Genomic DNA, 16316 nt, shown 5'->3' with positions numbered 1-16316 from the left:
TTCAGTTAAGTATATTTTCAGTATTCGATTTCGTATATTTCCAGCAGTCATTATTTGGCTATATCTACAGAGTTCTGTTCTGATGGTGAAATCTGTCTGTTATATCCTGGTGCTTAAGCTTGTGGCACAATTCAGAGATAGCACATGAGAGGTGTGAATGAGGGTGAGGAAGGAGAGAGATGAAAGTGAGTATTTTGTTTGTCGTTTTGAGCAGATAGCAGATTTTACAAGCTCATCAGTAGTGTTAGTGTGCTTGCTTGGGGCTCCTCTTCCTTTACAGGAAACTGATCGTAGCCATTCACTGCAAAACGTATGCAGGCTTCTCATATGTTACACCTTAGTCAATATTCCAGACTGAGAAGCTCCGTACAGGAGAGTCAATCAGCTTCATGGATTTTTAATCCTATTCCAGGACTGATTGTTGGGGTAATCTTGAGATACGGCACTCCCTCTTCCAGCGGCCGTGATAAACCCCTCAGCTGCTCACAGGAGGACAGGCCATTCACAACTCTGCTGGTCAATGTCAGTGGGAAGTTCTTCGAATATACACTCAAAGGGGAAATAAGCCCGGGGAAGATCCACAACGTGGAACAAAATGACATGTTGAGAAAGGTGAGGGTATGCCATTTATTGTGGATGTGTGCTGTTTGGCTGTGCGCTTCTCCTTCTTGTTGCTGTTAATTCTACATTTCCCTTGAATGGTAGTATCAAATATCTGTGTTTTTTGTGGTAATGGCATCTCAATGCTTAAATGAAAAGCACCTTTTGTACTGTGTCGCTGCTGGCAAAACTGTTCTGTTGCCACCGTGCAGTACTTTCCCAAAGCCTTTGATTGCTGCTGGAGACTTAGTATAGACTTCTAATATCCGTGGGGGTCATGAAAACCAGCAGAGCAAGTGAAGCCTGATGCTGCCCTCTATAATGCAAGGTATGAAAGGAAATGAATAGTCATTGTTTCCTGGTGTTATTTCCTCTTTTTTTAAATCTCTTTATTTTCAGGAAATAGTTGCTGGTTGCATCCTGTAATCCATCAAATGAAGCAGTCTGGTATTAGAAATGAAACTCAGCTTTCAGCTGTTGCTCAGATCTGCTATTTCCTTTCTTATTTTATTCAGTGGTCGGAATTAAACCTCTTTAGAGTGTAGCAAAGCTAGACTTTGAAGTACAGAATTGACACTTCAGGATTGTGACCTAAAAATACTTTCAGTAACTATGAAGAGGATGACTCTGAATGACTACGAAGGTGGCTCTTTATATGTACCTGTCTGCTGTGGACACCTTAAGTGAGCTGACATGAGTCCCATTCTGGGAATGCACGCTTTCATGTTAGTCTTCTAGCTTGTGTTTAGACACTAGGTCTGGTCTCATGTGTGTGCAGGTCTTGTTTGAATTATAAATGACTGGTTTTGTTCCTTTGACTAGTATAGTCTTTCACGGGTATCTGTAACGTCCACTGAAACACTTGGAAGTGATGGTTATTCCACCTCCTGAGAACCAGACTTGTACGTTACTTGACTGGCTTGTAATAACAGTGCACTGGCTAGACCTGGAGGAAAAAAAATAAAAAAGATTAAATGTCTAAATATAATTTAATCTTCATATACACAAATATCATGTACAATTAGATACCTTTTTCAGTGTCATTTTCATTGGAATTAATTTTAATTCAAAAAAGGGACTATGTTTGGGACTGTTGCAAGACTACCATTGGTGATGAAGGCAAAGGTTGTTTTCCTAGATGCTGTTTAATGTGAAGAGCTGCAGCGTTTTGCTGTTTCATCTTTATAGGGCTGGGCAGTAATCTGGAGGGTCACCTTGGACAACTGATTGCTTTTTCAACATTTAAAAATAGTGGCTGCCAAAAATGAAAGAGGAAAAAGACACAACGTGTGATTATTTCTAATTTGTCTCACATTTTATTTATTTATTTATTTTAGGTTACATTTGATCCAGAAGTTTTTTTCAACATTCTCTTGCCTCCTATTATTTTTCATGCTGGTTATAGCCTGAAGAAGGTAAGTGTAATCATCTCCTGAGGAAGTTTTCTTAATATGAGACGGATCTGTTCAGGACTGCAGTCGCCATTTCATCTATCTGTATCAGTAAGAAAAAATCTTGATTTCCTCTGCAGATGGTTAGGTCATACTGTTTTTAGGGAAAAAAAAATACATATATATACACATGTATAAATGAGTGGGTGTGTGTGTATATGCATACTATCAGTACACTAAGTTGTATCAAATCTTGCTCATTTGTTTTCCTTTGTGCACCGCCAGAAGTCAACATCAGTTGCATTTAAACTAAGAGATATGCTGCTACGAGTTGTTCAATGTCCAAAATGCAGTCAATTATCTTGTGAAGTAGACCCAAACTGAACCCCAGTGGGGGTTTTCCAGACTCTAGATAACACAAGAAACAAGATTGTTGTTTCACTTGAAGATTCCAAAAATTACTCATGTGGTGTTCATTTTTAGTTTTGAAGTTAACTCTTACTTATATCCTATCTATATATGTATTACAAAAACATTGTTGGACAGAATTTGAACTGCAGTAATTACAGGATTTCTTTGGAATGAGGTAATTAATAGTGTGGCAATGCACTGTATTTGTAACTTTTTTTTACTTCTTTAAACTTCTTCTTTCCTATACAGAGACATTTTTTCAGGAATTTGGGGTCAATTTTGGCCTATGCCTTTTTAGGAACAGCAGTCTCTTGTTTTATCATTGGGTAAGTGAAATCTGTTATATCCATTCCTGGAGTTCATTGAGCCATTCAGATATTTTTAGTTTTGTGATCTGTTTGATCGTTATTTCTGATTCTTCTGGTCAAAATTAAGGTGTAACTTTTGCTGAGATCTGACTTCTAAGCAATACTGACCCTGAAACAGTATTGTCAAGTTTGAATCACTTGACACGTCTGGAGTACTAAAGAGCAGTGTTGAGTTTTTGATCTTATGTTGTAGTCCAAAATGGAACCATTTTAGACTCATGTTAGAATTAACTTTATTCTGAGCTGTAGGCACTACTTGTAATAGAATCTTAGCTATTAAATTTCTGGGGATGTCCCATTTTGCATGTGCACTTTCTGCCTCTCTCCCTCTCTGATATGAATATACACATCACTTTATGTATGTGTGCACATTTGGTTTAAGGTAGTCATGTTAGTTTACTAACACACAGCCACTTACGCACCTAATATTACTCTGCTCTTGGTTCGTGTATATCTTGAAATACAGAAATCCTGAGTTTCCTTCTGTGGCTTTGGTTTGCATCTCTCAGAATTTCACTACAGAGAAATACTTTAAAAGCTGTTCTCAGCTGTAAAGCTTTTTCTCTACGTACTGTGATGGGAGAAGCAATACCAAGGGGAATTTTGAGTGAAGAAATGTTCCCTGTGGTGGAAAAAGTAAGCAGCCTGTGGAGTTTGTGCTGGTTGTATGAACAGATTTCATGCTGTGCTTACTTTATATATACTGCATCATGTCTCACTCTTGACTCAGTTCCTAAAGAAGAAAGGAAACTTTATTTTGAGAGCTTAAACTGCAGCACTGTCCCACAGAGCTCTAGCATAACAAAGCCCATCTGAAATACTGTTGCTTGTGGTTTTCCTTTGCTTGTTTGAAATATGCCAGCTTGTTTGACTTGGACTGTTTTATCCTCTCTCTTCAGGAATCTCATGTATGGGGTTGTGAAACTAATGAAGTTGGTGGGACAGCTCTCTGATAAATTTTATTACACAGACTGCCTCCTCTTTGGAGCGATAATATCTGCCACTGATCCAGGTAGCTTGCTGAGCAATTTTTAATGACTGTCCAAAATGATCCTTTTGCTAGGACTCTTGGCTGTGTAGCACAAGTATATTAATGGTACTCTATTTTCATATAGATGTTATTCTAACATCTCTAGTCTTCTGAAACGCACACAAATTCCGGGTGCTATGAAAGCTATTCAGTCAGTTTGGTGATTATGTGATGGTATGCTTGGGGGCAAATCCAACTTTCCTGTTCACTATACATTATTTTAATTATTTTTTCCCCAAAAGATTTTTGTTTAGCATGCTTCAAGTTTAGGGATGAAAATAAATTACATGGGATATCAGGACTTCTGTATCTTTGTTGCAACTGACATTTGCTATTTTCAGAGCTATATTTGAGGGTTTTTTCTTTTTCTCCTTCAAATGAAGTTCATGCTATACAAATTCAAAGAGAAGAATGCTCTTCTGCAAAGTAATTTGAACTCTTGGCAGAAAATTGAGTTATCCCTCTGAATCCAGCATGTTCACAAAGCTGCCTGCATTTTCAAAGTCAGTCTGGTGAGCTGGTGGGAGAGCAGCACCAGGGCTTGGAGTGCTGAAGTATGAATCATGACATTTAAAACGGGTTATTTGATGTACTCAGTATTGGTTGGTGTGAAAATGGGAGGCAGCTTTTGTGATTGAGCTGAGCTCTGAACAGGCTATGGTTGCTGTATGGGAACTGTTGAATCATGGCCTGAACCACTGATTGATCACTTGAGGTGACCACTGAATCAGCCATGGGAGCACAGGTGAAGGCAATGTACCTGTGTGATCAGAAGGGGTGGAGATGGCTCCACCTCTCCCAGGCCCCATTTAAGGGCTGACCACTTTAAGGGCTTGTTGGAGATACCTCCTCTGTGGGGTTCTGGGTGAGCCTCAACTGTCACTGACAGGTGAGCCCTTCCTAATTTACCAGATGTCTTAATGTTATCTGAATAATCCATCCAAAAATATATTGTCTGTCTTCTTTATATTGTGTGGGTACTATTCTTTCAGGGTATTCACCCTATAATTGCAAACTGATTTGGCCTTTATGCAAAAAGTTGCCATGTAGTTTTCAAAGCTTATATATGGCAACGTCTGAAATCATTCCTTTGTGTCAAACTAGAGCCTTTTTGAAAGGACTGCTGTAAATATTTAGCAGTCTTGCCCGTTTTAAATCCCGTGCAAGTGTATGCTCCTGTGGCACAAGCTATGCTTTGGGGAACATTTACAGCCATTAGTGCTATGATTGAAGCAAAGCTACATCAATAATCCACACAGCAAGAGCAGCTCAATGTTGTGTTGATTATCTTATACGGAACGTGTTCTACAACAAACAGTGGGCATTCAGCAGAAAATAATGGAAGTGTTTTGTCTGCACTGTGCCTATCCATAATGGGGACCTTGCTATAAGCACTGTGCATGTGGGGGAGCACAGAGATCCTGCCTAATGAGGCTGCTCTAAAACTGATGGTGGAATAGTTCACCTGTAGATAAACATGGCTAGTCCCTTTCCCAGATTAATTTTGATCCTGTTTTTCAATTCTTGTGTTTTGTTGCTTAAGGCAAGCTGGTAAGCCTGCTTTCTCAGCTCACAGTCATTCCTGAAGTCATCCAGTGTGGTTTTCTTTCTATTTTTTTTTTCTGCAGTTACTGTGCTAGCAATATTTAATGAGCTGCATGCTGATGTTGATCTCTATGCTCTTCTGTTTGGTGAGAGCGTGCTGAATGATGCTGTTGCCATTGTATTGTCTTCGTAAGTAATACTTGAATTTCTACTCTGAAATAACTGTTTTAAATGGTTTTCTTTTCTGAGGGAAAAAATACCTATCTTAGACATACTGTTTTAAGTTTGTGTATTGCCTTGAACTTGACAGTATATATATCACAAGCCTTTGCCAAAGTCCTTCAGGCATTCATGCATCAGAAAGAAAAATTTGCCTTCAGTATGGGTTGGTCTGCTCTGTTACTTGTTTACTGCTGTTAAGGAGCAATAAGTCTCACAATAAGGTAATAGGCTTTGAAGCAATAATGAAGAATGTTCAGAATGGCAAAAGTAGTAACTGAACTCTGCATACGGAGACTGGATGGTGTGCTTTATCATCATAAGTTTGAAATCGGCATACTCAATTCTCATGGAACTTTAGTATATTCTTAAAGCAGCAAATAATCATCTTCAGAAGTCCCTGTAATAAAAAGTACATTGAACAATGTCAGCTTGAATTAAACTCATGTGACAGGAAACACTGGGTATTTAAATTACATCTTAATCAGATGCCACTTCTAACTTCTCACTGTGTTACTCTCCTCTTAGGTCAATAGTTGCTTACCAGCCAACAGGTGAAAACACCCATGCTTTTGATGCAGCAGCATTTTTCAAGTCAGTTGGTGTTTTCCTGGGAATATTCAGTGGCTCTTTCATGATGGGAGCAGTGACGGGAGTAGTGACAGCTCTGATATCCTTTTTTATGTTAAGTTCCTCTAAATGAGAAATCATGTTCAGGTGCTAACCGAGCTCACCTATTTCCAGCTGTAGCAACGGTGACTCTAGCTTGTTTAAGTGCGATTGTGAAAATTTACCTCTGTTTATAGAAAGATACCCACAGAAATGACTTTTTCCCAGTATAACTGTGGCCACATCAGAAGTTTAAATGATGTTACTGCATGCAGTGTGCTGCCAAAAGATTTAAGTCAGTAAGAGGCTCTAAATAGACTTTCATTCAGTTTTAGGAATTATGAAATACAGATTTAATTATATAAGATAACTGGTGCTTTGTTCAGCAGAATCCTTGATAGGTTTTGTTTGTTTTTAGCCTAATGAAGTGTTTTTGAGTGTTTTGCATTCAAACTTTTTGCTGAAAATCTCTTACCATGCAGCTTGGATAAGACTGTATCTCTACTAGTGTTATCATCGTGACATTTTATGCTTTGCATGACCTGTCCTGCTCTCTCAATGCTTGCTTTGTTTGATTAGATCTATGAAGTGCTCAGGGAGCAATCTGGGTGGGTTTTGCTTTAGACTTGGGCAATAAACCTTAAGCTTGTGCTTCTTCTGGAGGGGAGAAGAATAATTTTTTTTTCCTTTTAGACTAGGAAGGATAACAACATTTCGATGTGTCCCAGCTTGCTTTGATCTCCCCAGACTTCTGAAAACTGTCCTAAAAGGGGTACAATGTGATATTTTGCTCAATGAAAAGAATCACAGGTTCATTTATCTTAAGCAGTAGTGTCTCAACTCTATCTTGTTATAGACACACCACTCAGATTTGTCTGATCATATCCCACATAATGGAAACTTTTCACATACAAGGAGGAATATGTGCTGTGATGCTTTTGTGTTTAGTCTTCCAGTTCTACTGTTCTACAGTTGATGTGACCCAGAATGGTGATTCTTAAACTGGCTTTTAAGCCACCAGTCACCTATAAGTTGATCAAATAGCTGATTAAATGCAATTGCTCTGGTTTCAGCTTTCTGAGCAGCTACTAATTGTAGCTGGAATACTTTCAGGTCCATTTTGTAAAATTGTGTTCTAAAGCAGCAATTGGTTCTTGCTGTTTTTAATGCTTGTGCTCAGGAGGGTGCTATGAGACTAGAAGGAAGGATGCTGTTCACAAGACAGCCTCTGGTTTAAAAATAAATGCATAAAAATGCATGAACTATTGCTTAATTATACTATTTTAAGTAGTTTCTTAAAATAAAATAGTTAATGGTATGTAATGGTATAGAAACTAGCTGTAAATGAACACTAGAACAGGCTGCACAGAGAGGTGGAGTTTCCTTCTCTGCTGATGTTCAAGACCCACTTGGATGCCTACCTGTGCAACCTGGGCTAGGGAGCTGCTTTAGCAGGGGGTTGGACTCAAGTCTTAATTTTGTGTTTAGTGAATAACTTTGATACGGTTGGTTACGCTATAGTGGCAAGAGGAATAAACTGATTCACAGGGCTGCTAGAGAGGACTGAAAATGATGAAGCAGTTCTAACCAGGGTCCTTTTCTAAGTTCAGAGAAACAACCTTCAAACTCTTCTTCTCCCTTGAAGCAACTGATGTAAAGGTCTAGTTGCTAAAGAAACACATGAATTCCTTTTGAGTCAGGCACTGGGATAAATTTGTAGTGGAATTATCTGATTATTCTGTGAAAGACTGGTTGTAAGTACTGATTCAGTGGTTGGTGCTGCTTCAGAAGTATAATATTACACAGTAAGTCTGCTGGGAGATAGGAGTGATCCACTGTAGTGTGACTGCATGTCTTCAAAAATGGTAGAGATGGATGGATTGTGTAGAAAAAAACGTCCATGTGGAGAATAGCAGCTGTTTAGAAAATGCTCAGTTTTATGTTTTGTTAAATGCAAGCTATCATGGAGTCTTCTTGATCATGGTTTGGGCTTTTGAGTTCAGCCTTCTGACAAAGCAGCTTTGTGTCTGTAGTTGTAGCTGGAATATGTTCTTCAGAGCCCTTCCCTCCTCTGAGACTTGCAGAATGCCACCAAGAGGCAGTAGTGTGGGTGGGGAGCAGGTAGCTGGGCTCAGGAGCACTTTGTGCTAACCACTGAAATGCTGCCAGCTGTTTGCCTCTGGTGTTAATCACTTGTGGCTTGCTGTGAACACTGTATTCTGTGATAAAGCCCATGGGAGACTGCTTCTGCTGAGTCTTGTGGGCCAACTGAATGCTTCTTGCAAGAGTCACAAAGACTGCTGTGAGCTACAGACCTCCCACGGCCTGTGAATTTCCTGTGAAAGTGGTGCTCCTTGTTTTTAATATACTGAACCATGACTCCCCAAGCAGCTGTTGCCATTAGCTTTGACTGTAATGCTGCAGTGTGCCCTGGATACAGCTGCATTATATACATGGAGAGGAGTGGTGGATGCTGGTGCAGCCCTGGCGTGCTATGCCTTGCTGTTCTGAGTGTCCTTATTGCCATTCTGTTGTTGTTGCCCTGCTTGGATTTCAAGCTGTTAGCCATCAGCCTTCAGGAAGACCAGGGGTTTCTCTACAACTCTTCGAGCACAATTCCTTTCTGTAACTCACTGTATAGTTGTGCACAGCTATCCACACCTGTGGTGTAGTAAGCTGTGCTGCTTACTGGCTGACAAAATAGTGACTGGAGAGGGAGAAAAAGTCCTATAAATGCGAACAAAAAATCTGAAGTCCGTGGAGAACTACATTTTAGGTGACTGAAACCTGTTTCACTTTTCACTGCCTACATGAATTGTTAATTCTGTGTGCTTGACATTACTTAAATTCTCTCATTTGGAAGATAGATTTGTTTTTTCTTCCCATTGAAAACGCTGACCTTGCTGTGGTTGGGCTGTCTTTTTCTCAAGATGCTTCAACACAGGGACAAGAAATCTGTCTTCTTGTAGGCAGGATATCTGCTTTGCCTTAAAAACGTGGAAATATCCAAACTTACTGAAAAAAACTTGTCAACAAATCTGAGCAGAAGTTCTGATAAATGTGCTTCATCCCAGGCTTTCTGTAGTTGAAAACAGCTGTGTAAATAAAACACTTCCAAATGCATGTAATGATTTATCTAAAGGTGACCAGCGTATATGTGTGTGCAAATCTTTATCTAAAAATAAAATGTACTGGGTGGAAAAAAGAAGACATCTGAAAGGAACACTGAGTGTATCTCCATTCCATGCTGGCACTTTGCAGGGAAATGTAGCGTGAAGTAAGCTATTAGTTGAAAGAGGTGAGTTATGCTGCAGCTGTGCAGCACAAATATCCAAAATTAATGACTTGAAAGGGAGATCTTGATTCTGAATTTTGTCTCAGTGTCACGATGGAATTGATGTTTTTCATGCAAAAAAAAAGTGTTCTCAGACCAGCGTTGGTTGTTAGCACTTTTAACAAATATTAGGTAGAGAGAAGCCAAGGAACCAGTGGGTTTCTTTTATTTGTGATCCCTTAACAAATGACTTAACGTGACGAAGTTTACCAAGTTACACTGCTTCCCTCTGCTGGAAACGGCTCTGTTCTTCCTAATGTCCTGGAGCACTTTCTTGCTAGCAGAAGCCTGTGGATTCACTGGTGAGTTGGTGGCTTTGAGCCCACTAAGACAGATCACCTGCCTGTTTTAGCCATGTTTCCACTTCCACATTAAAATCTTCCTGTGAGAAACATGGTGTTGGCACTTAAAGCTTTTCTATGTTCTGTACAATGCCATAGTAGGCGCAAGTCACTGTGCAGCAAAAGCTCTTAACAGTTTTCATTTGGGTGAAAAGCATCTGTGTCTTCCCATACCCTGCCCCATCCTTGTTTTGAAAATAAGGTTCATAAAATCTTAAGGTTAAGGATAATTTAATTGGGCTTGAAGGGAAAATACCTTGTGCTCATGTAGTAAACAGACTGATTTTTTACATGTAATTCTGTTCACAGGTGTGGTGGCTGTTCTCTTCTGTGGAATTACTCAGGCACATTACACGTACAATAACTTGTCAGTCGAATCAAGAAGTCGCACTAAGCAGGCAAGATCCTGTCACCTTTTGTACACTGTATTGCTATAGTGCTGTGTACCGTTACTTTGAAAAGCACATTTATTGCTTGGCCTTTAACATGTTGTTCTTTTTCTTCTTTCCTTAGCTATTTGAGGTATTGCACTTCCTGGCTGAGAATTTCATCTTTTCTTATATGGGTTTGGCACTGTTTACTTTCCAGAAGCACATATTCAGCCCAGTTTTCATCATCGGAGCTTTTGTATCCTTTTTCAGTTTATTTGAGTCTTCTCTATTTACGGGTTTACCTGAAGACAGGTGGTGTGTGTTAGCTTTATGAAACAAATTGCATTGACTAAATAAGTGTTGGTTGACCAGAGTTTTCCTGTGTTTTGCAGGCACAAGTTCTAAGAACATGGTTAATTAACCCTTAGATCAAAGCCTTGAGGCCTCTGCCAGGTACAAAAAGTCACGTAAATTCAACATACAGATATCTGCTTTCCTCCAAAAGAGATGCTGAGGAAATGAGGGAGAGAGTTTTTGGAGAGGGGATGTGTGTCTGGATTGTTTTTTTTTTAATTCAGTGAACCTACATCAAGTATTAATGTCTTTTGGGAAAGGAAGACTCAGTTTTTTTTGTTCTTTTCCAGACCTTGCAATTCAAGAAAGCATGTTGCATCGTGAAGGTTAAGTGTCTATGGTGTGGCTACAAACTGAAATGCATCTTCAACTTACAGGGCTTCTGAATTACTTAAGAAAGGAGTCTACATTGTAGTCTCTTTTCCCATTCCTACAATTGATATGTAGAGCTTAAGGCTGGAAAGCTTTGTGAAAATAAAGTATAGTGTCTTAAGAGGGATCTGCACAATGTAACTTGACACCAAGATATGTAGAATATTACTTCCCACTGACACTGTAATAATATATATTAACATACAATCTCTTTGACTCTTGACAATTCGTAATAAGTGAAAGAATAGGTGTTCATCACTTTGCTCTTTCCCTTGCTTTGCTCTGGAGATGTTCTCAGTATAGGTGGAAGCACTGTGTGCTTTTCAGTCCATATATATGGAGAAGTAGCTTAGGATTTCTGTAAGAGATTGTGGAAGTTTTCATGACAAAGAAGGTCTTGCTTTCTAAACTTTTCTTCTCCTGATTTTTCATCAGTCCACCAGAGGCAGAGCTAAAGCCTCAGTGTTGTTAGCAAAATCCTACTCATCCTACAAGTGTTGGTCATGATTATGACTTTCACAGTGCTCAAAAGGACTGCTGTAAAAGTAGTTTTGAAGAACTGCATGAAGCTTTTTGTAAAAGGTGTAACTTCCTACAAACTATATTGTTTTACTTCAATATTTAGGTATAACAACAACCCAGATAAGACTTGAGTTTTTATGTGCTTTTGTTTGCTTTCCATAAAAGAGCTAATTTATTCTTCTAATGTTGTTATCCTAGCAATAAATGAACAGTGTGGTGTTGGTGTGTAATAGAATTTCAACTTATTGCTCTAATTTGTACCAAATTGTTCCTTAGTTTGGTGGAACTTTTATTCAACTTTCTGGTTACTCATTGGAACCACAGTGCAGGAAGGTAGGAGCTTATCACTCATGATTATGAATTTCTGCAGTACTTTGTAAAGGATTTTTTGAACCTTGTTCTAGTGCTGCTGATTATTTTTTAATTCATCTTTGCAGTTTCTCTGAACTCTTAATTGCCCACTGACCAGTAGGTCACGTTGCCTCTGCAAGAGCGATGATAGTGGACACTTGCTGATCTTTTATGTTAACTTTCTTTCTACACTAGGGCTGCATTTTCTGTTAGCCTAAAACACCCATTCTCACGTTGGAGGTGATAGGTGTTTAAAATGTGGTATTTTAAGTTTTTGTTTGCTTAGCTGGTAGTCTTCATACTAGATGTAATTCAACTACATTAAAAAATGCATGGTTATAATAGTCTGCATTCTGTGCACATATTTGGTGGAAGTCTGTTCTATGTAGATGGGAATAACATGATGCTTGATAATGTTGCATAAATTTCTTATTAAAACAGAAGTTTCACTTTAGAGCCAGGTGCCTAAGACTGTATTAAAACCTCGAGAAGATGAAATCCTTAACCCTCAGCTGTGAACAGATTGCAATCTTTTTAGGCAGAGCTGCACACATCTACCCTCTCTCCTTCTTGTTGAATCTGGGCAGGAGGCATAAGATCAGCTGGAATTTTCAACACATGATGATGTTTTCAGGTAAAAGAGCAATAAAAAAAGTTTGGTAAAGCAATAATGCTTTTTAAATCATAAGATGTGGATTATAAAAGCAGGGGGTAGTTCTATGAACATGTAGATTTCCTTTACAGAAGAACTGGCAGCTGTAGCATGCTCTCATGTGTCTTTCAACTATTATAGAAAGTGTAATTTCTGAGAAGAATGACATCTTGAAATGACAGCTGTTGGCAGCTTATGATCACCTCATGTTGGGAATGGAGTATTTTCAATTGAAGTGTGCATTTTCATTTAGATTCAGGGAGCTGCTTGATTTCCAAAATGTATTTTGCTGTTGTCCATATTTGTTTCTGTGTTTCTTTCCTTTTAATTTTGGAAACACTTTATCCTTAGCACTTGCGGCTTCTGTGAGTTACAGAAAACTACCAGAGCAATTTACAGTCTGTCATCACTGGGCATAATTTACCAAGGACACAGGAGCCAAAACTCGTGAAAGTACTCTGAACCCCTTTCTTTCTGCTTATCACTTTAAGCATGTAGGCCTTAGTAGGTCTGGAAGGGAGCAAGAAAAGATGCTGTATTACGAAGGCATGATTGCACTTCTGAAGCTTTATTTCATTTTTTTCACATAGGTCTCAGGGGAGCCATGGCCTTTGCTCTGGCCATACGAGATACTGCTACCTATGCTCATCAGATGATGTTCTCAACAACTCTCCTCATTGTCTTTTTCACTGTATGGATTGTTGGTGGAGGCACTACTCCCATGCTGTCATGGCTGAACATCAGGTCAGTATGCATCTGTATGCTAGGGGAACTTCACTTTTCAGTTGGTAGCTCTGCTAACTGAGAATAGTCCTGTGGAACTTGTTTGATGCTTGCTAGATATGCTCTAGGTATTTAGAACATTCTATTGTTAGTGCAGGCTGGTTTAAAAACAAAACAAAAACTATAGAATATGTAAGATGTTGGTGGGATTTGGCCTAAAGCTTTCTGATGTTCTGTGAGTAAGCATCTAGATCCTTGTTAGCCCAGTAAGATGTGGGGATAGCAATGCTTGACACAGAAAAGAGAATTAGCCAATATAGTCCCCTATTGACTGCTCATCCTATGTTTTTCCACCTTCTGCCTGTGGGTAATGTTTGTGGTGTTTTTCAAATTAGATGGAGCATTTAGTGCTAAACTGAATGCACTTTAAACATTTGTCTGAACAAAATTAACACTACCTAAACAACTGAGATAAATGGGGACCTGCTTCTGAGTGTTTCCCCTGTTTTGAGGTGACCTATGGAAATGATGAACAATTACAGCCATTTGTCTGTAAATCCTAATCAATACTTAGTGCTTTAGGGCTGCAAGTATAGTTGTTTGAGACTCCTTATCAACAGAAGTCTTGAAGAATCGTGAATCAATCCTTAAGGACAACTTCTGCTGGCATTCTGAAAGCTTTGGTCATTGGTGTGGGAGGGAAGGGAAATACAGTGGATCCTAGTTATGCTAACTGGAATGTTGTATAGTGCTAGGACAGGAAAAAACAATCCTAGATTAAAAAAACAGTATCTGTCTTACTAACAATCTTTGAGGATTGTTGCTGTTCTTAGAAAGCTTAAGTGAACTACCTGTAGTAATAGGTATCAGGTATTTTATAGATTGGAGTTTAAAAATAAAAGTATGGATAGGGCTCCTAGAAACGTTTGTGAGATCTGTTATTGAAGGCAGCTAAAGCCAAACTGTCTGATACAGTAGCCTCAGCAGCAAGTTTTGAAGTTATGAGATGAGCTTACTAAAAACTGATATGTCAGAGTGGCTGACAGCCTGTCATTAAGGATATGTATTTGGCAGAGTTGAACTGCTCTGTGCCAGCTGTATTCAATGTGAAATGCTTCCAGCCTGAGAAATTACAACAGTGATTTACAATATCTCACCTCTGTCTAGCAACAGACGTTGGTAATCCTGATTTCCTTTTTTATTTTGGTGCTAAACAATTCCATTTTTGTCCTTTAAGTGCAATTTCCAGATGTTTAGCTAGTACTCCAGGAAGAGGCATCACTTCCATGTAGTCAGGATCTCTAAAAATCATCCCACTAGCAACAGCATATAAAACACCTGGTCTTGAAGTCAACAGCAAAACATTTCCACTGCTCCTTAGTCATTATACTGTGGTGTCATTTGACCATGAGTGATAGTTCTAAACCCAACTTGAATGGTGTCTCTTTCCACGTGGAAGCTGTAGTGACTCTTGACAAGATGCCTAGAGTAGGTACCACGTGCAGCTTTCCATTAGGCACCTCTGGCAATGGGAGCAGATTTCTGACTAATAGTGGTATATAAAGAAAGACCATACATACCAGTTACAGCAATCCAGGCAGATGCTGTCTGCATGACCAGTGTGTACACAAGCTTTCTTTGTGGGACACAAGGGAGCAGGAGATGAGTTCTTGCAAGCAGTAGCAAGGTAAAAACATTTTTGCAGTTTACCAAGATTGAATTGGGCTCTAAGAGCATGGTTGGTGAGCTGCCCCTGAGGGGAAGAAGGACTAAATGCAATATCTATTCCATGCTTGCCCTTTGAGTATACTGTCCTTGCAAAATTCCCTGCTGTGGCCAACAAAGCAGAATGGCTGGAAACACTGTGGAATGCTGTGATATCCTTTCTGGAGGAGTAGCTGCCAACGGGTGTTTGGCTGAACTATAGTCTGGGGCGTTTAGCTTCGTAATATTTTAGACCAAGTTACAATTTTAACCATCACTTGTTTGACGTGATTGTCAGAAAATAAATGTTTAGTTTTCCTATTAAGAGAAGGATATCGTGTCAGCAGGGGAACTCCACGTAAGTGTTGCAGGGGACTGCTTGGGTCGGCCTTGGAGACCCTGCGGTATTGATCGCCGATCTGCACCTCTTAGGAGTGACCTCAGATTTGTGCCAGGAGGTGGCAGCCGTGTGCAGCTGATGAAGAATTGGATACTTGGTTCTGGTATAGACCACTGTGACTAAGTTCTGTGTGAAAGAACGGAGCCCTGCCTGAATTTTCACATGCAGGGAAGGTGACAGGTTACTTTCCAGCTGAATTTTAGACATGCTGCTTTTTCCATCCCTTTTCCCCTAGTGGGTGGGGTAGGCAGGAGGAGGTGAAGGTGCTCTTCTTCCCCAGCACCTCACACAGCTCACAAGCACTTCCCTTGGATTCTTTCTGAGCTCTGGCACTTACTATAAAATGACAGTGCCAGAGGCTGGAAATAAGTAGCGCTCCTGTATAGGATTGTTTAGCAGAAGAGAGATAAAAAGATAGGGTTGTTGTTTCTTAGAGTAAGTAAATGGAGAGAAATAAGAAACTAACGCTATTTGTGTGCTGGACTTCAATGCCAGGATTTGTGAGGACTCCTAAAAGTCCATCTCTTGTGTGAAGTTCACAGCAGTTATTTATGCTTTCTTTAATACCCCCGAAACAACAAGATATCTTTATGATTAGCCTGCTAGCCTGCACAATTTAAGTAGAACAATTTAAGCAGGGAGCTGGGTCCAGCCAAGACTTTCAGCCTGGCTTGTTACCACTGTGTTCATGCAGAGATAGTTAATGTGCATGTGTGAGGCGATGGTTATGCAAGGATCTGGTGTTGCATTGCTGTGGCTCAGGGGGAGACGCAGGCCTACTGTTTGAATGGCAATTGAGTTGCATACTTTGTTCTTTGATTCTGGTGATCCTTTCTCTTCCTTGATGTAGGTAGCTACATTAAGAGAAAAGTGGGTCAGAGGGAGAGGCTAATATGAAAACTAAGCCTTGGTAAAGTACTAAAGGGAGCTTGTAAGCAGTATGGGGACTGATGGTAAAGGGCATGGAACACCTCCCTTATGAGGAAAGGCTGAGAGGCCTGAGTCTGTTCAGCCTTGAG

General features: G+C 39.7%; 1 protein-coding gene across 1 annotated transcript in view; it reads left to right on the top strand.

Annotated features, from left to right (window-relative positions):
• Positions 1–16316, top strand: part of SLC9A7 (solute carrier family 9 member A7) — a 64936-nt gene that overhangs the window by 28093 nt on the left and 20527 nt on the right. The window contains exons 2-12 of the mRNA XM_065741212.1: positions 413–612; positions 1938–2015; positions 2652–2728; positions 3670–3782; positions 5429–5534; positions 6093–6229; positions 9699–9809; positions 10158–10246; positions 10362–10475; positions 12341–12452; positions 13061–13214. Of these exons, the coding sequence (XP_065597284.1) occupies positions 413–612; positions 1938–2015; positions 2652–2728; positions 3670–3782; positions 5429–5534; positions 6093–6229; positions 9699–9809; positions 10158–10246; positions 10362–10475; positions 12341–12452; positions 13061–13214 (1291 nt within the window). The remainder of the gene's footprint in view (positions 1–412; positions 613–1937; positions 2016–2651; positions 2729–3669; positions 3783–5428; positions 5535–6092; positions 6230–9698; positions 9810–10157; positions 10247–10361; positions 10476–12340; positions 12453–13060; positions 13215–16316) is intronic.

Source organism: Cyrtonyx montezumae, unplaced genomic scaffold (assembly GCF_038088225.1).
Source record: "Cyrtonyx montezumae isolate F1298 unplaced genomic scaffold, pur_monq_1.0 scaffold_3, whole genome shotgun sequence".
In the NCBI taxonomy this organism is placed as follows: domain Eukaryota; kingdom Metazoa; phylum Chordata; class Aves; order Galliformes; family Odontophoridae; genus Cyrtonyx; species Cyrtonyx montezumae.
Note: the sequence above shows the minus strand (reverse complement) of the source record. Positions and strands in the feature narration are given on the sequence as shown.